We start from the raw sequence: 18,100 nt of genomic DNA, 5'->3' as shown, positions 1-18,100 counted from the left end.
CTGAAGCAAAGTAAGGTAGTTACTTTTGTCGAGGATGAATATTAGTATGATGGGGAATGTTAAAATTCCAGCAGCAGCTTTTGTTGCCGCAAACTTGCCGCCTTTGTCTCAAGTGTAGCACCATCAAGTATTTCAAACGTACATGGAATTATATGCAAAGAACTATCTCTATCTAGTTTGTATCTCTTCACTCGGCACCGGGACGAAGCACCTTCGTAGGACGAGCTGCTGCCGACGCGGAGCCCTTGAGCACGGTGTGTTTGCGCTTGCGCAACTGCTTGGTACGACGCTTTTGCTCGTTCTTCTGCATCCGGCGCTGGGCTGCCCGCTGCGGGTCGGCCACTGCTTCGGTGCGGCGCTGAAGTTTCCGTGCGGCGCGACGCGACGCCATCTTCCTCTGCACGAACGAGTAGGCCTCCAAGAACGTCGCCGCTCCCAGCTTTTTCTCCAGAAGCTGCAGCACTTCCTGCGCAAGTAGTGCGCTCTCAGGTGGTGCCACGGACTCCGGTGCAGGACCGCTCCTTCGGTTCTTGTAGCGGTTGCGCTGTTGTTGCTGCAACCGCACCTGCTCCTGCTGAGCCTGCAGCTCTTCCAGCTTGCTTGAAGCTCGATACAGCGGATTGATGATCTGAACAACATACTGCTCGGCGAAGGCCGCGTCGTGGCTGTGCAGCAGAGCGGCGAACAGCTTGAACACCACGGCTTGCACCTCGTTGCTGCAGCTTGAGCCGCGTGCAACGTACGAGAGCCGCGTAAGCAGCCAGCCCATGGGTGTACTTGCCTTTGCGCGCTCCTCGGTCTTCTCCTGCTCCTCACGACGCTGCAGTTCCGCCTCGTCCTCGTCAGCCTTCTTCTCATCAGTGGCAGTGTCCTCCTCATCCCCACCCGCATCCTCAGCTTCGGCTTCAACTTCAACGCTTGTGGCATTCGCCTCGCCATCCTTCACGGAGTCAGCAGCGGCAGCCGTCACGTCCTGCGGGATATCGGTTGTCTCAAGCGCTTGGCACAGGAACGGCAGCGCTGTAAGAACCTCGCTAGTTAGCTCGCTGTTCAGTGCCGGTGCCTCCAGCAGCTTGCAGAAAGCACTAGCCCAGATGAACAGACGGCCAGGACGCTGCAGATACAGCGCTCCATTCTGCAGACGCTCCAGGGCATCTCCAGATAAACGCTTCACCGGAGCTGCAAAGGCAAGCGTGCTCGCTTGGCGGCGGCTCAGATACGACGTCAACAATCGGGTTGCGCCAAGACGCACCCAGGCGTGGGGGTACTGAAGCAACGGCAGCACCACCGCGTCCAGGAAATTCGTCGACACCTTCAACTCCTCCAGCCAAAGCTCGTAGGGACCAGCAAGATGGTCGCTGAAGGCTCTAAGCGCGACACAAACATGGTATGTCGGCTGCCACCGCACCTGATCACTGTCCTCCACAGTCTGAAGCTCATGTAGACTGCGCTCGAGCGCTGTGCGCGTCGCAGCCAATACCTGAGGCGCGCTGCGCTCCATGAATTCGGGTCGGGTTTCCAGCACAAGCGTCGTCACCTGAGCTGCAGCCCCGAGTAGCTTCACCGCATCCGCAGTATTCGAGTTTGCTGCTTGTGTCCACCACGTGCACACCAGCAGAATGCTCTCGTTCAGCTCCTTGTTGCCAAGACGACGCACAAGCGTGCTCAAAGCTGCCCGAGCCAGGTCACGGCACTCCGAAGCCTCGTCGTTTGCTAACCGTAACACCAGCGGCAAGAAGAAGAACTGGGACCGAGCGTTCACCAAATCCTGCGGGAGCTTCGTGAGAAGCGAACGAAGAGCCTCAAGTACGGCAGCGCGTCCAGTAGCGTGTCCGTAGCTCAGGTTGTCCACCAAGAATTTGAGGTGACGAGACAACCGCTTGTTTCCAAGAGGGTACTCGAGCAGGAATGTCTGGTAGATGGTTGCACAGTTTAGGCGCGCACCCGGGGCATCGCTCTGAACAAGTAGCTCGCCAACACGCAGCATCACGTCGTACACCTCGCTCACCACCAGATGAGAGTTCACAATGGCCTTCAGAAGGGCGAATGTGGCGTTCTGGTGATCTTGCTCGTCAAGATCGGCTCGCAAGAAACTCAGAAGCACGCGAAGTTGCGGTTCCGTCAGACGCAACGCCTCGTTCTTCGAGTCCTTGGGCGCGTTGCCGTTCTCCTGTGCGAGTTCCAATCCTTGCTGTTGTCTAAGGAGCGCAGTAAGGGTGCGGTAGCATGTCTGCACCATCTCGTTGCGAGTAGCAGCTCCAGCCTGCTGCAGAATCTTAAAGAGGCGGTCAAGAAGAGGTGTGCGCGCCACCCGCAAAGCAGGGAGCTCTTCCTGTCGAGGGAGCATTGAGCCAACGCACTTGAGCGCGTTGATAACAGCTCGGTCGTTCTTTGACTCGCCAGCGCAACGCATCAGCAGAGGCACAAGCGGGTCGACGAGCTGGGCCGGAGCGTCTGAAATCTTCTCTGCGTCTTGGTTCTTGGAGCTGCCACTCTTGCGGAGGAAGGTGAATACCAAGAAGACACCAAAGTTTAGAAGCTCTCTCAGATGAGCGGTGCTCTCGGCTAGCAGAGCAGCAATCGCCTCGCGCTTTTGCTTTTTGGTCTTGCTTTGCTGTTGCTGGCGCAGTTTATCAAACCCAGTGACCTGTTGCTGCATCGCAACACGTACAGTGTCCCGGGCTTTCACTCGTGCGGCAAGCAGTTTAGTGGCTCGCGCACTCTTCTCGGACACAAGCCACGAAGTCACCAGTGCCGTGCTGCTACCTGCCGCTTCGTATTGCTCCTTTTCCCTCTCTGAAGTCGGGCGCAAACTCTCCAGGCTCGAGTTGAGCACATTGTACGCGTAGAGGAACATGTAGGACGATTCCACAGAGGGGTTCTTCGCAAGGCCAATCGCTATGCGCTTCAATGCTTCCTGCAACGCGGCCGTAGCTTGAGCCCCAGCGTCTGTCGCCTGGAAGCGCTTCACAAGAGCACTTACGACCTCGTGGATGCTTGGATTGGGCAAGAACGGCAATGATCTTGCCAGCAACTCCAGCGAGTCCAGGCTTCGCCCACCGCTCGAGCGGGCCTCCTTCATCTTGGATTTTTGAGCCGATCTCCGTTCCACGCCTCCAGCAGCAGCCTCCGCGGCCTCGCCGATGGTAGTCATACCCTGGAATAACTCTGCGGCGAGAATCTCCATCAGGCTTGGCACGCAAGCATCCAGAGGGGATGCAAATTCAGCCTCGCTCTCGGCTTCCTGCTGCTTGTCTTGCATAAGCAGCAATGATTGAGGCTTCCGAGGTGGGCCGGCGTGTCCTTCACTCTGCATGATCTCGGGGAGCTTTTCCAACAGGGCGTGCACCGTAAAAGACAGCACATGGACCATGTATCCATCGCGCAGAGTGTGGCGAAGCTCCTCCACAATCGGTAGTAGGAAGCGTGCACCAAGCTCCACAGCGATTCTAACCAGCGTGGTACGAGCTGAAACACGCACAGCTTCATCCTTATTTTTCAGCAAGTTCGCGAAACGCAACAGCAGCTTGGGTAGCTCACGTTGGAAGGTCTCAGCCCGCAATCGCCGCAGCACCTTCACGACAGCCAGCGCGAGAGGCACACGGACAGAAACAGACTCCTCGGAGAGCGAAGATGGCTCGCTATCGTTCTCCTGCTTCTTCGAGCTCTTTTTCGAGCCCGCACTCTTGAACAGATACGAGTAGAGCATCGGAAGAACTTGTGTCTCCATGTTATCCTGCACCTTGGAGGATCCGTCTTCATCTTTCTGCTCAGGCTCGGAGGGGTTGCTGTCAGTGTTCACCTTACTGGACGACAATTGCCACTGAGTAGCCGCACCCGGCGCCTCGAAGTGAAAGTGGTCAATCACTGCGCAAATGGACATAATGATAGCGCCTTCCATTTCAACATGACCGTCGATCGACTTCAGCAGTCTGCGAAGCAGTGACAGGTAGTGCGACCAGCTCAACAGGCCAGCAGCACTGCCTACGCACGCTGCAGCTTCAGCGCGCAGAGATTCCTGGCTCTTTGCGTGTGTCTCGTAGACAAAGTGCAGCACCAGAGGGAGGATGACACCATTCACCGTCGAGTTCGAAAAGCACACAGGTTCTCCAATTTCCTCACCATCAACTTGACCCTGGGCCTTACCAGCCATGGAGTCCATGAGAGCGCTGAGACGCTGAAGGGCACGACGTCTGCGGTGAGCTTGAATGTGCGTAATGTTGTAGAAAAAGTCAGCCTCTGGGTCCTCGTGGTTGCGCGCCAGCACCAGATCTGCTGGAATAAATGCAAACTGTCTAAATGCCTTGTGTTGGTCCGCCAACGATCCCAACAGAGTCACAAAGCCTCGCCGCGCATTCTCATCAGTCGAGCGCAGACTTGCCCGCACGCAAGGCATCACCAGCGACTCCAATCCATTAAGCACAGGAGACTTCGCGGCATCGTCTTGCCTGCTCTGCTCGACTGCAATCTCTGCTGCTAGTCCCAGGAACACCGTAAGGCTGGCAAGCGCAGCGCTGCGCACTGAGAATTCAGCGTTGTGCATGGACTGCAGGCACTGCGCCACCAGAGGAGCTAGCAAATGAGTCTCGTGCGTAAACCCGTCAAATCGTGTGGTGTTGAGGCGGTTTAGCGCAATCAGGCGACGCTCGTAGTCGGTCTCCTCGATTTGCTTAGCGTCGTATGCGTTGAGCTCATCCAGCAACTCTGCCACGGGCGCCAGCTCTGTAAGCGCAGGATGCGCGCCCAGAGCTGTAAATACCATTACTAGTTTCAGGCGGGTATCACGATCGGCAATGCAATTCGGACCTGGAGCCAGCAGCCGTGCAAGGGCGAGCACATGCTTCTTAGGCTCCGAGAGCTTCGGCACCAAGTGGGCCAGCACCTCCAATAGGTTTTCCTTGTCCTTAGGCGACGTCTGGTGGTTGCGCAGCAAGAATGGCAATAGCAGCTGAAACAGATCGTGGGCAGCAATTGCCACGTCTCCGTCAGAGGCGTCTAGATGGTGCGACAGCCGGCAGAGGAACGTAAGCTCCTTTCGAGATGATCCAGCGTACCGGTCGCTTGCGTAGCGTGCAGCCTTGGCCTGGAACCGCTGCACAAATTGCTCCAACACGAAAGGGATGTGGCTCACTAGCAGCACCTTGTCATCCTCCTTGATGGCAGTCATAGCCTCGTCTTCGGCCAACACACTTTCATCTCCATCCAGCAATGAATCCATAAACTGCAGGATAGAGTCTAGAATTTCAGGCGAAATGCCACGACTAGATGCGGACGACACGCTCGATGACGTCAATCCTGCCGACAAGCATGAGATAACGCTTAGCACCAGAGGCTCCGGGATCCACTGACGTGCCCTGTCGGCGCGACCCATTGCGACGAGGAATTCCAAGAGTGCGGAAGCCTTGCCAGCACCGACAACCGCGTTGGACAAGTGCACAACGGCATCATGCGAAGTTTCCAGCACCGCTTCTACCCAGGGTTGGAGGCGCACGAGCGTATCAAACTTCATTAGCAAAACATAACAATGGTTAGTACTTTAATTGAACAGTGGATTTGAGAAACCAAGCGCCGTACCGTGTCGATCAACTCTGCGAGTCGGCGGTATGTCAGCATGCGGATCTGCTTCTTCATCGAAGCAGATGTCACTAGGCTGTCAACAGTCGACGAGGGCTCACCAGCTTTCCGCTTCGTGCCCACAGCAGCCCCTGCGTCCTCCTTGTCATCATTATTTTCGCCAGTAGTAGCAATTTCATCGTCATCTTCGCCGGAAGCTATACTGATCTGAAGAATAGCCAGCAACACGTCTGCAAGGCGAGGCGCAAAAGCGGCCAGCTTCACGCCAAGTTGGTTGATAAGGTCCTCGAGCAAATTCAAGAAACCAAGAATGCGCGAAGGCTGTACATTGGAGACTGCTACGACAGGTTTCACGTTGTCAGAGATAATAACAGTGTCTTGAGCAAGACTCTCCGGGGCTTCAATCGATACATCAAACGCACGGACCACAAGTTCCACGAAGCTCGCTAGCTCGGGCGCCTCCAGCGCTGCCAAATATGCTAAGATGGCTACACGGCGCGCAGCCACCGTGTCACCATTGTTACGGCCCTTCTTGCTCACGCATTTCGAGTACAAAACGCGCAGCAGAACAGGGAGCAACTCAGGTCGGTGCTCGCGAAGCACAACCCCCTCTCCGTCGCCCACCTTAAAGCTCGCCAGTTCTTCGCGGAACGACGAAGAATCCGTCAGCCGATTCAACTGCGTCTTGTAGGACACAACTGCCTTGTTGCCAAACGCGTAGATGCACTGCAAAGCAAGCTTCGAAACCACTTCGTCCGACTTCATCAACAGGTCGAAGAAAAGAGCATGCAGCAACTGCTGCCCGTATGCACCTTTCATATTGTGAAAGACAGCAAACAGCTTCAGCTGATCAACAAACTTGCAACGCACTTCCTTGGTGGTCAAACCTTGGAACTCAACTGGCTTACGCCAGTTTGGAGATGCAGCATCATTCGAACTGTTGGTTGTTTCTTCGAGCTTGACAAGCACCTGGTCAATTTCCTCGAGACGGTTGGCGTCCAGCTCATCCGTGTAGATGGCGCTATACTGGTCGCGCAAAAATGTAAGGAAAAGCGGTACCATAAACTTGGTTTTGGCCTCCACAAGGTCCGCGAACTTCATAAGTCCCTTCCACATCAGCGAATGATGAGTAGGAGCATCTGTGACACTAGATACATGCACCTTGCCCTGCTCCAGCATGCACACGCGCTCAAACTCCTGAGCAACGCCACTTTCGTTACCAGACGTGCTCGATTCACTACCATTCGGGTCCTCGTGGCAAAGTGAAGCGGCAAGAAGCTCTGCACTGATGCATGGCCAAAATTCGTTGAAATGCAGCCGTGCTGCCGTCTCCACTGCATCCGCGATGTGTGGCCAAATCATAGAGAACTTGACGTGGTACAGACCCAACAATTGGTTCAAGGCAATTTTCTTGTACAGCTCCGGGGTCTGTGGCGAACGACACAGGATCTTCACTCGGGTCAGCAGGCGCACCACTTCTCGTTCAGTAGCCACACTGATACTTTTGCATGCGAGCTCTAGGCTGACGCAGATATCCGGGAGATCGCATGGGCCGCTCAGTGAACCGCTGTCGGAATCAATAAAATCGAGTCGCTTAAATCGAGCCAAAAACTGCAGAGCCACTAAGCGTAGCTCATGTGCGGGCGAGCGCAGAGTCGCAAGTAGAGAGTTAGCCAGCGAAAGTAGTGCATCCATCGTTAGAACAGCATGCTGCTTTTCCTCGGACTCCATTCCAATAAGCATCAATAAAGTCGACAGCGTCTTGAATGACGACTCTTTGCCGCGAATTGCTTGCTCCACATATTTCGTTGTCATCGCCGCACCCTTGTTCTTCGTCTGGTGTTTGGCGATCTGCTGCAGCTGCCACAACTCATCGCGCAGCAACTGGAGTTCGGTAGCTGATGAGCCCGACGCAGTTTTCAGTCGTTTGTCAAGCTTTGTGACTAGAGGAGTAGTGAAGCCGATCATTTTGTCGTCATTCAACTGCAAAAGCTCCAACGCCTTGCAAAATTTCCAGCGCACAGCGATATCATCGGAGTCGTTTTCGCTGTTAAAGATTTTCTTACCCGCATCAAATAGTGCCTTCTCAGCGTTATCATCGATTTCCTGAAACGAAAGCAACCAGTATTGACTTGAGTTCTTCGAGCGTACAATGTAAGCGCTCTGGCCGTCGTTGATTTCGCCTGCATGGACTGTCACGTAGTCACCAAGTTGACACAACAGCACACTGAAAGCACTGACATCAACTTCCACCAGCGTTTTAAGTGCAAACTCCATAGCGTTCGGTAGCAAAAAATCAATGACAAAACCCACGTCGACGTGTCTGTTGTGCAGCTCCTGATCAACAAACTCCAACAGCTTTTGACGCCAGTACACTTGCTCGTCCTTCTTCGCTGCTACTGCAAAAATCGCCTTCACCTGGGTCGAAATCACATCGTCTTCAGCGGGGAACAGCCGCCACACAGCCTCAAAAGTCTGCATGAGTACGTCCCGCAGGGCATTGCTGCGGGACGCGAGAACCTTGTTCTCAGGAGAAACCAGCGCTGCACAAACCTTGTGCAGGCTCGGTACGCGCACCTCGTACGCGTTACTAGCGCCCGAAAGCAGACTACCCATTCGCGAAATCAAGAAGCCAAGCAGAACGCTCAGTACGCGGCTCAAATAGAGATCGTCCGCGTCAGTAGGGACATCGTCTTTCTCATGGCGAATATTCGCCACCTTGTTCACTACGAGTACCAGGCACTCGAGCATCTCGCCCGAATGGTCGGCATCCGTGTGCTTCATCATTTGCCCACACGTTTGGTATACGACCTCAAACATCGCCTCCTGTTGCTCAAGCTGCTCCTGCGACTCCTCTGAATTCTTCGGTCGGAACGCTCCCAGCAAAAACAGCAGCACCTCGCGCATGCGGGAGTGGAAACCATGGTTCACATTGCGCACGAGCGCGAAGAAGAGCTTGGCCGACCCATCCCTCAAGATATCGTCGTTCCGCCCCGAGCCCTTCACCAGCGCCGTCAAGTACGCACGCAGGTACTTGCGCATCGCCTTGGGGGACTCGATCCGTCTCAGCAGCACGGCCAGCGTCTGCGCTGCAAAGTTGCGGACAAACTCCTTGGGGTGGCCGAGCAGCGGGAAGTAGCACTTGTGCACGGCGTCCATGTCGGCTAGCAGTTGCACGCGCAGGTAGCTGAAGAGCATCGTGAGCGTCTTGAACACTTGTGTGCTGAGCTCCGGGTCTTTTGTGTCGATCACAGCCACCACCAGAGGCAAAACTCCACCAAAGTGCGGGTAAAACTCCTTGCCGAGCTCTCTGGCCAGCGCCGTCACGAGCTTGAGCACGGGCACGAGCCGCTGACGCTGCACGACCGGGTCCGCATTGTCTTCTCGTGCGTCTTTGAGCTCCTTCTGCAGGCGCTTGATCACCTTAGAGAGGTGATGCAGCAGTTGAGGAGTGGTGGTCACCAGCGGCTGCAGTGCGCGGAACAGGAACTGGAAGCTGTCGAGCGTCGTGAGCTCCGCCTGCAGACTCAGTTCCTCCTTGAACGAGAGCACGGAGGCCTCGTCCACGGCGCCCGTGCTCTTGGCATGCAGCGTGAGCTCCGTCTGTAGGTTGCTCACGCGCTCCTCCACCTTCTGGAAGCGGTGGCGCCGTTTCTTGGCCGGCGGTGGACCCTCCATGGCTGCAAGTTGGTGCGGCTTTTGATAGTGAGCGATGGTCGGCCACCTTCCAGTCAATTTGTTGGTGGAGAGCACGTCGAGGGTAGAGCCGGGACGAAAACGCGGTTTTGACCAATGGCAGGATAGTTGCCTTTTTTTGATTGACGAACTTGTTGCCTTGAAAGGCAAGTTGGTCAGTTTTCAGAGCTCGCATTTGTTTATTAGATGCCATCTTACTGGGGAACAAGCTTACGGACGGCGGTGAGCGTCTCTGCAGGTGCCATTTTGTCGAGAGGGAGGGCTGCGAATGCGGACAGGAAGTCCTTGTCCGCTGCAGCCTTCTTCGTGGGGGATGATCCGCCAGCAGGTAGTGAAGCGTCCTCTGCCGACCGTTTGCCCGACGTTTGCTGACCGCCAACAGCGCGCTCGAAACCCTCGAGCTCCTGACTCTTCCGGCGAGCGCACTCGATCACTGACGAAGGAAACCCCGCCATTGAAGCCACGTGAACACCAAAACTCTCCATGCAAGGCCCGTCGCGCACCTGGTACACCATCGTGATCTCCTTGTCGCTGGCCACGGCGGTAACGTGCTTGTTGGCGAAGCCTTGCGGGTGCTCTTGGTGCAGCGCTGTCAGCTCGTGGAAGTGTGTCGCAAAGAGGCACATCGAGCGCGCCTTGGTGAGCAGGTACTCTGAGATGGCCCAGGCCAGTCCGAAGCCATCGTACGTGGACGTACCTCGGCCCAATTCATCGATAATCACCAGCGAGTGCTCCGTAGCCTTGTGTAGAATAGCCGAAGCCTCCAGCATTTCCAGCATGAACGTAGAAACACCGCGTTGTTGAAGATCGCCCGCACCAACGCGCACCAACAGCTTGTCGAACACAGGCAGCCTCGCGACTTCTGCAGGCACAAAACTACCGATTTGTGCCATCACAGCAATAGTGCCCAACTGACGGATGTAGGTACTCTTACCGCCCATATTAGGCCCGGTCACAAGCTGGAAGCGCGATTTCTCGCGCTCAAAGTTGTAGTCGTTTGGAATGAAATCGACTCTATCCTGCAACTCCACACAAGGGTGGCGCGCACCTGTCAATATGACGCAGTCTCCATTTTTCTCCATAGTAGGGCGACAATAGCCTGAGCCAGCATGGCATGCCGCGTGGGCGAATCCAAGCAGCACATCCAATTCTGCCAGTGTTGCAGTCGCAGCCTCGAGCACAGGTACGTATGTGCTAGCCACATCAATAGCCGCGTTCAGCAAGTGCGCTTGCCGCTCCTCGTATTCGCCGCGCACACGGCGGTACTCGGATGCCAGGCCCTTTAGCGTCGTTGTAGTGAATTGGACTCCGCTCACGAGGACTTGGCATATATGCACCTGTGGCATCTTGGACAACCGTGCCTCCTCCTTCTTGTTGGTAACACGGAACGCGAATCCGCGCACCTTGTCCTTCTCGCACTTGATCTCACCACCAATCGTATCGAGTGCATTGCGGTGTTCCTCCTCAATGTCCGCAACGATGCCATCCCACTCCTCACGCAGCGCCTGGAGGTCCTTGTCATGCTTTGCGTTCACCACAAGGGTCGGACGGCTGTCCAGATCGACAACCTCCTTCACAAGCTCCGTGTAGCCTTGCAGATCCGCAAGCTCCTTCTCCAGTGGAGCGGCAAACTTCTCCTTCACAAGAGCGGCCAAGGCCGTATCTCCACCCGCCTCCGTGTTTTTCAGCAGCTTCAGCACGCGCGGCATGGCGCCGACAGCAGCATCGTACACACTTACGAGGTCCGTAATCTTTGCATTTTTCTTGCGTTCAAGGCTGACCGCCAGTCGCCCCAAGTCCGGCAGAGCCTTCATGCACTCGTCCAGCAGCTCCATCCTCAACGACGAGTCGTCCACAAAGAGCTGCACGAGGCTCTGTCTCGTCTCGATCTGCTCGACATCCAGCAGCGGCTGTCGGATCCAGCGTTCCAGCAGACGGCGTCCCATGGGCGTCTTGCCACGGTTCAGGATCTCCAGCACGCTGCCTCCGAACCTCACCCCCGTGGTGGTAGCGCTGGGCTCCGGCAACAAGTTGAGCGACCAGACGGCAGCGCTGTCAAGCTGCATGGCTGACGCCAAGTTGCCCTGGCTCAGTGTGTAGCAGCCAAAGGTATCGGCGTCAGCCATGACGCCCAGCGCCTCGATCAAACAGGCCAGTGAGCCCGCCGCCAGCTTAGACGAGAGCACGTCCTGGTACTCGGCCATGGTACCGGCTCCCAGCAACCTGGAGACGTTGGTCTCGAGGCCGTTGGCGTCGCTGAAGAGCTGCTTCTTCCTGTACACTGCGGCCACGTCGTGGGTCTGCAGCAGCGCGTGCAGCTTCTTGCTGTCGCCCACGCTCTGCGTCGGCTCCAGCTCCGCCGACAGGAAGCACGTGGAAGGCGCCAGCTGCAACAACAGCGACTCGAGGTTGGCCAGCGCGCTCGAGTCGGAGAAGGAGAAGAGCACGAGCTCCCACTGCTTCCTGTCCTCGCCCGCCTGGCCCTTGACGCATGACGCGCGGGCGCGCGGCCGCCGCACCGCCACGCCCACATGCTTCAGGTGCTTGTCGTTGCGGATTTGCAGTGCCACCTCGGCCTGCGCTTCGTCCAGCAGCACCACGGACGAGTCGTCATCTTCGCGGTCGGCCATGGTCTCCTTTCGGACAATTCAAGAGTGAAGGTCGGTTCAATAGGCGCTTCCCGCGCTTTTCTCTGTCCGGGTTGAAGTGTCGCAATGTGACTTCTTCAAGAGAGAATGGGTCTTTTGACCTCGGACACTTTCGACTTGCTCAGAATGGCGACGGATTGGCGTGCGGAGTACGTGAAGGCGGCGGCGCTGGGGGACGCAGGAGACGCTACTGGGGACGTTACAGCGGTGCAACAGACGGAAAAGACGCCGGTGGGCGGTGTGCTGGCGTTTCTGGACCTCCTGCTGACGCAGGAAGGCGGCGAGTGGTGGACCAAGCTGCAGAGGAAGGCCAGGCGAACGGCTGCCAAAAGTGATGGTCAAACAGTGGACTCAAAGGACCAGAAGCAGCTGACGGCGCTCAAGACACGGCTTGCAGCAGTGGGGACGACACTCGTGCTGCAACTGCCGCAGCTGAACGCGTCTCTGAGCAAGGAAACGGCCAGAGTGCGCGTGCTGCAGCTGCAGCTTGTGTGCCGCATGCTGTGCTATGCAGTGCTGATCAAGAAGAAGGAGAGGAAACTGCTGAAGAAAGAGATTCAAGGATTAATGGACCGGGTGGCTCTGCTGCTGGATGCGGCGAACCCGCCGTCGCTGGCGGATGAAGACGCGGATGAACGCTCGCCGTTCCAGGAGTTCCTGAAGCAGCAGTTGGCTCCCAGACTCGAGCTGCTGTTGCCAGAGTTGATGCAATATTTGCTGAAGGCATACGAGATGGAAGTGGAGGAGAACAAGGCCGAAGAAAATGCGAAGGACTCCAACTTGCTCTTACCGACCGTGAGTGCTGGTGTTATCTCCCTGGTAGAGCTTTGTATGTGACGCTGATCACTGATGTTTGTGGCTTGTGTGCAGTTGCTACCGGTGGTGAAGCCTCCTCAGTCACCTGCAGAGCTACCGACTTCTGTTGCTAGTGGCAATGGTAGTATTCTGTCTGCGTTACGCCAAGAACGGCCAGCAAAGCGTGCTCGCCCCGAGGCTAGCGAGTTATTCAAGGAAGTCACGCTCCCGCATCAGTTGCAGCGGAGGCAGAAGCAATCTCACCCTCGGAAGTCGAGACGGGTGACCAATAGCCACAGTAGCGGCGCAAGTAAAAGCAGCCAGGGCTCACTGCTGCGCGCGGCGGCTGGTACTACATCACTGCACGCACCAAGAAAGCTGGAATTTGCGGGCAAAACAGCTTTGTACGGCGCAGCTTCAAGTGCGAGACAACCTGGCCAATCGAACTTGCTGCGTCGTGCCGCTAATCCGTCCGCGCCAAAGGGGCCTGCAGCGCCCTTGCTCCAACGAGCAATGTCGGAGCGCTCTCACTTCCATGGCCGCCAAACGCCAATAGGTTCATCGCCAGGTTCTGCTGCACAAGATGCCGGAGTCGCTACAGCTGGCAAAAAACAATCTCCTGGATCTGCATTACGGCGCTCGCAAACCACTTCATCGGTAGTCATGCGAACTCCAGACAGACCGAAAAGAATGGCAGCACGAACCACGAGGCGCGTGCTCGTCGAAGCATCTCCTCCACTGCGCAGGCCCACCGCAGCCGCTGTGCCTCGTCTTCTTCAGCCCAAGTCGTCTCGGCCAGGTTCCAACCCACCTCCTCTTTTCCGGTGACGGTGGCACGCGACCCGAATAATAGACAACGAAGACTTTTAAGTTCATCGGCATTGCCTAGCCATTACTATCTCGTGTGACTGTTGTTGTCATCGCTGTCGCTGTCGCTGCCATATCCCACCAGTCCCAGCGCCGCCGTATTCGGCTTCTCCTTCTTGGCAACAGGTGATGTGCTGGTGTCTTTTGGCTCGACCTTCTGCTTCTTATTGTCCGGTTGTTCCTTGGTGGCATCACAACTCTCGGCAGCCTTCGTGCCAGCCTTACACGGCTTATCCTTCCCAGCCTTTCGCTTGGCCCGCACCACCACGACCGGGGTCTTCTTGCCTGCCACCTTCACATCGTCTTTCACCGGATACTTTTGCAGGTGCTGCGCTGTAAGTCCCGTCCCAGCGGCGGTCTTAGGCGCACCGCGTGCCACCACTACACGCACCAAACACAACTCGTCGATCAACACCAACATTAAAGCCACCAATAAACCCTTCTGCCTTACGGAATTGCGCCAGGTCTTCTTCATGTTGCGTCTGGCGCCTCCGTTGAACGTCGTCCTTCTTACTCTCCAAGTCCCGAATGTACTCGAACTCTTCCTCATCCAAACCCTTCGGGGGAGCTGTGCAGCCATAAAAAACGAGTTCGAATTAATTACCGCAGCAACCACAGCCACAGATGCCACGCACCGAAGGGATTGTTCTTCTCCTTCCAGTCGCTGTCCTTCTGGTCTTTGCGCTCTTGTAGCTGCTCGTACAGCGGCTTGTAACCTGCCGCGTCCTCTGCTCGAGGCGCGGGCGCCTCCGTCACGCGCTTCTCCTCCACATTGTCACCGAAGAGCTGCAAACATGAGCCGTTAAAGGAACCGCAATGCGTGACCAAATCACTAGACGATACAGGGACACACCCCATCAGATGACGTGAGCACGGAAGTGGACACAAAGCCCGCCAGAGACGCCTTCGGGACGCCAACGCCGCTGCCTCGAGCCTCCATAGTAGGTATCTGGCACGTAATTTATGTTTGTGTATTTTTTTGCTTACCGAAAAAAAAATAATTTCAGCTTCAACGTCGTAGAATTTTTGCTCTGCACTCGGCTAAGATGCGGACGCGATGCAGTCGAATACTGACGCCAAGCTCTTCGAGGTCACAGTCGGTGGCCTGCATCAGGAGTGCGCCATCAATACCTTGGACACGGAAGGTGGCGCCGTAGCTGCCGTTATCGAGCCCCAGCGAGTCCAGGAAGTTCTGTACCTCACGCACTCCCCACTGTTCCAGCCCTTTTTCACCTTGAGCCTCGAGCGGCGGGTTCTGCAGCTCTTCGGACAAACCTCCACTGAGTGTTTGCTGTCGTCGACCAGGGGTTGATAATCCCATACCGCGCTTGTGTTCTTCTGTTCTTGCTTTGGACAGTGAAGCTTTCACGCGCAGCACGAGGTCGTTGCGGACCTGCTCGTCTTCGAGCAATGCCGCCTCGAAGAGTGAAGAGTACACTCGCTCTTTTCGTTCTCGACGTGTTGGTCCTGGATTGGGAGCTGACTGCCGAAGGTCACTACCGGACCTGCGCTGGGCTTTGGTCGAGCGGTAGATGGCCTCTTTGCGCTTGAGTTCGTTCTGACGCTGATACAGGTCCCCCGAACGGAACTTGAGATCGTTGACCAGAGTGCCGATACGAGTCTGCAGTCGGCGACGTTTATCAGGGAGCAGTGCGTCTTCGAGACGCTTTTGCAGTGCTGCAAGCTCATCACGCATTGCACCCAACTCGTGCTCCGCCTGCGTGATCAACTCCCAGCTCAGAGCGATATCCTCGCGCATCTCAGCTTCTCGAGGATTGGTTGTGGCTGCTTTGGTGAGTGGAGCATAGCTTTCATTTTGGCCAGCGAATTGGACTTTTGCTCGTGTGGCGGTAGCTTGTTGCTGCTGTTGGACTGCTACCTCAAGAGGAGCGACGGCAGCAACTGCATCGCTCTCAGACTCGTCCGATAAATGATCGGTACTCACATGCTCACGATTATCAGAGGATTGCCCGAGTCGAATTTGTCGGCGTCTAGCTTCAGCCTCGCGTTCACGCAGTAGTAATTTCGATGCTGGGAAGATGCGCCGCATGCTTACGTCACCGACCCAATTGCCAAATAGATGAAGTGCCGAGCCAGGGTCAGATTCACGGAGTGCTGGATGGTCTAAGTGAAGCTGAGCAAGAAACGGGTTCTGCGTCAGTCGGAGCACCTGCAGTGACTCAAGTAGCTCCACACCTCTGAAGGAAGCGAGAAAATCGAGGTCAGCCGTCATTTTGAGCAAGTAGTTGACGCCGCGCCATCGGAAGTTCGTGGCCTGCGCTTTTGCCTTCTGCTGTTGCTGCCACTGCTCAATGTCCTCGACAATTTGCGCACTCACCGAGCGTAGCTGGTCAATGACGCTCTGGAACACAATCGGCGCTTTTGAAATCCCAGATATTCGAGGTTGTAGTGGCTTTTTCGCGGCCCCCAGCATTTGCTGCAGGGCCTCGAGGCAGCCCTCGCGCTCGACGATTTTCCTCACAATGTCCAAGTCATAGGGCTTTTCGAACGAGGCGCACGGTGGGAAGACAAGTGCTACTGATTCACGAAGCGCACTCGAGTCGGGAGCTAACGACGGCATCATATGATACACTGCTGACTGAAGACGAATTGCGTGTTCAAGCCACTCACGGCAACGACAACAGCATCACCTTGATATGGTAGACGGAAATATGCACCATGGCTAAAATAGCTCTCCGGCATTCTCTGTGCGCAGCACTTCGGATAAGAAGAGTAAAAGGTCTTGGGCAATGCAAACATTCATATACATCTCAAGATTTATAAAAGCAAGCGCTCGTTCAGGGACTGCATCTTTCCCACGGTTAATGTTTGCTGAAAAGGGCCTGGGTAGTTTAGTAACAAACGCTTAAGTCTCTCAAAACAACAGCAATGCGAATTGCTCACCCGATAAGCTTCACGCTTGAAAGCACTCGGTAAACAACAAATCTGATCAGTACATATACTGTAGTTCTGGTTTTCACGAGTTTGTTGTATTTTTCATCGGTGGAGAGCCGATGGGTGTCCTGTTATCGTGGCGTAAGCTACCTGATAGCTAGCCAGCGTTGCAACTCCCACCCTCTCGCCTTCATATCCATCCTCCGCCTTCGTAGATGCCCGAAATCCAAAACCCGTCTACTGTCGTATCAGTTTAGTTCTTGGTCGTGTCGGGATCAAAAGTGTCCAAAGTGTACTCTCCGACGTCACCGCTTTCCTGGTTGCCCGCTTTGGCAGCAACACGAGCCGCGTCCTTGTTGTTCTGCTTCTGGATATTTCCGAAAATGGAGAGCGCCGACGCCACCATGCTAGAAGGGTCGTTGGTGTTGGCCGGCAGCAGCACGGTCGTGCCCTCCTTGGCGATGTTGCCAAAGGCATCCACGTACTTCTCCGCCACCTGCAGTGCCACCGCGTCGCGGCCACCCGTCTTTTGAATGGCGTGCGAAAGCCGCTGAATGGCCTCTGCCGAGGCGTTCGCCTTGGCCAGGATGGCAGCGGCCGCGCCTTCTGCCTCCAGCACGGCAGCGCGCTTCTTACCCTCAGCCACATTGATGTACGCTTGGCGTTCACCCTCCGAATCGAGGATCTCGGCGCGTTTTCTACGCTCCGCCTCGGCCTGCATGTCCATGGCCGCCTTGACACTGCGGGGCGGCGCAATATCGCGGATTTCGTACCGCAGGCACTTGATACCCCAGGCCTCGGACGCCTGGTTGATGGCCTCCACGATGCTCAGGTTGAGCGACTCGCGCTCCTCAAACGTCTTGTCCAGCGTGATCTTGCCCAGCTCGGAACGCATGGTGGTCTGCGCCAGTTGTGTGACGGCGTACAGTGGGTCCTCGACACCGTAGCTGGCGTTGTACGGTTCGATGATCTTGACGTACAGCACTCCGTCGATGCTGATGGTCACGTTATCCCGCGTGATGGCTGTCTGTCCCGGGATCTTGATGGCTTCTTCCTTGAGCGAGTGCACGTAGGCGATGCGGTCCACCAATGGGATGAGGAAGTGCAGCCCGGGCGTCAGGACGTCGTGGAACTTGCCGAACCGCTCCACGACCCACGCGCGCTGCTGCGGCACGATCAACACGCCCTGCAAATACCACATATCAATTTAAAACGTCAGCAATTATTTACAATACGTGTGTATACAATATATCTACAATTGCCACTCCACGTACGATGTTGGCGGGCGTGTCCTGCAGGCGCGGCATGCCGCTGTCGTCGAAGGACGAGGCCAGCGCCGGGCGCGAGTTGTGCAGTAGCCGTGTGGCCGTCGGCTGCAGGAACGGACTGGCCGCATGAGCCACGAGCAGCTGCGGGTGCGACTGGCGGCCGGCGGCGCGCAGGAGCTTCACGGCGAGCATCGCAGAGAGGACTTCCGGTGTTATCGCCAAATGACCACCTCCCAAAGAGACGTACAGTGCTGCACCTCATTTTTCGACATGAATGAAATCAAGTAACCTTTATCATTGCATTTATATTTAGTTGCAAATACTATCTAAATCGATCTTGAAATATAGTATTCCGTT

At 56.0% G+C, this 18,100-nt stretch overlaps 6 protein-coding genes across 6 annotated transcripts; 1 reads left to right on the top strand and 5 right to left on the bottom strand.

Annotated features, from left to right (window-relative positions):
* Positions 1–187: 187 nt before the first annotated feature.
* Positions 188–9,252, bottom strand: KRP23_2638 (Small subunit processome component 20-like protein; the record flags this gene model as incomplete). The annotated part of the gene is made up of 2 exons (XM_067887399.1): positions 188–5,503; positions 5,575–9,252. The coding sequence occupies 2 exons, from the start codon at positions 9,250–9,252 to the stop codon at positions 188–190; spliced, it is 8,994 nt and encodes a 2,997-aa protein (XP_067749989.1).
* A 212-nt stretch (positions 9,253–9,464) lies between these two features.
* On the bottom strand, positions 9,465–11,900 carry KRP23_2637 (DNA mismatch repair protein Msh2; the record flags this gene model as incomplete). Its single annotated transcript, XM_067887398.1, has 1 exon — positions 9,465–11,900. The coding sequence occupies one exon, from the start codon at positions 11,898–11,900 to the stop codon at positions 9,465–9,467; it is 2,436 nt and encodes an 811-aa protein (XP_067749988.1).
* A 144-nt stretch (positions 11,901–12,044) lies between these two features.
* KRP23_2636 (uncharacterized protein) lies at positions 12,045–13,541 on the top strand (the record flags this gene model as incomplete). The annotated part of the gene is made up of 2 exons (XM_067887397.1): positions 12,045–12,713; positions 12,789–13,541. The coding sequence occupies 2 exons, from the start codon at positions 12,045–12,047 to the stop codon at positions 13,539–13,541; spliced, it is 1,422 nt and encodes a 473-aa protein (XP_067749987.1).
* Positions 13,542–13,608: 67 nt separating this feature from the next.
* KRP23_2635 (uncharacterized protein) lies at positions 13,609–14,520 on the bottom strand (the record flags this gene model as incomplete). The annotated part of the gene is made up of 4 exons (XM_067887396.1): positions 13,609–13,961; positions 14,032–14,148; positions 14,216–14,366; positions 14,434–14,520. 4 exons carry the CDS (start codon positions 14,518–14,520, stop codon positions 13,609–13,611), a joined length of 708 nt encoding a protein of 235 aa, XP_067749986.1.
* Positions 14,521–14,589: 69 nt separating this feature from the next.
* KRP23_2634 (uncharacterized protein) lies at positions 14,590–16,164 on the bottom strand (the record flags this gene model as incomplete). Its single annotated transcript, XM_067887395.1, has 1 exon — positions 14,590–16,164. The coding sequence occupies one exon, from the start codon at positions 16,162–16,164 to the stop codon at positions 14,590–14,592; it is 1,575 nt and encodes a 524-aa protein (XP_067749985.1).
* Positions 16,165–16,728: 564 nt separating this feature from the next.
* On the bottom strand, positions 16,729–17,935 carry KRP23_2633 (Stomatin-like protein 2, mitochondrial; the record flags this gene model as incomplete). The annotated part of the gene is made up of 2 exons (XM_067887394.1): positions 16,729–17,661; positions 17,750–17,935. 2 exons carry the CDS (start codon positions 17,933–17,935, stop codon positions 16,729–16,731), a joined length of 1,119 nt encoding a protein of 372 aa, XP_067749984.1.
* Positions 17,936–18,100: the final 165 nt, after the last annotated feature.

Source organism: Phytophthora ramorum (assembly GCF_020800215.1).
Source record: "Phytophthora ramorum isolate Pr-102 chromosome Unknown Phyram_PR-102_s0002, whole genome shotgun sequence".
Taxonomy (NCBI): Eukaryota; Oomycota; class Peronosporomycetes; order Peronosporales; family Peronosporaceae; genus Phytophthora; species Phytophthora ramorum.
The sequence above is the reverse complement of the archived record's forward strand: the minus strand, read 5'-3'. Positions and strand labels throughout refer to the sequence as shown.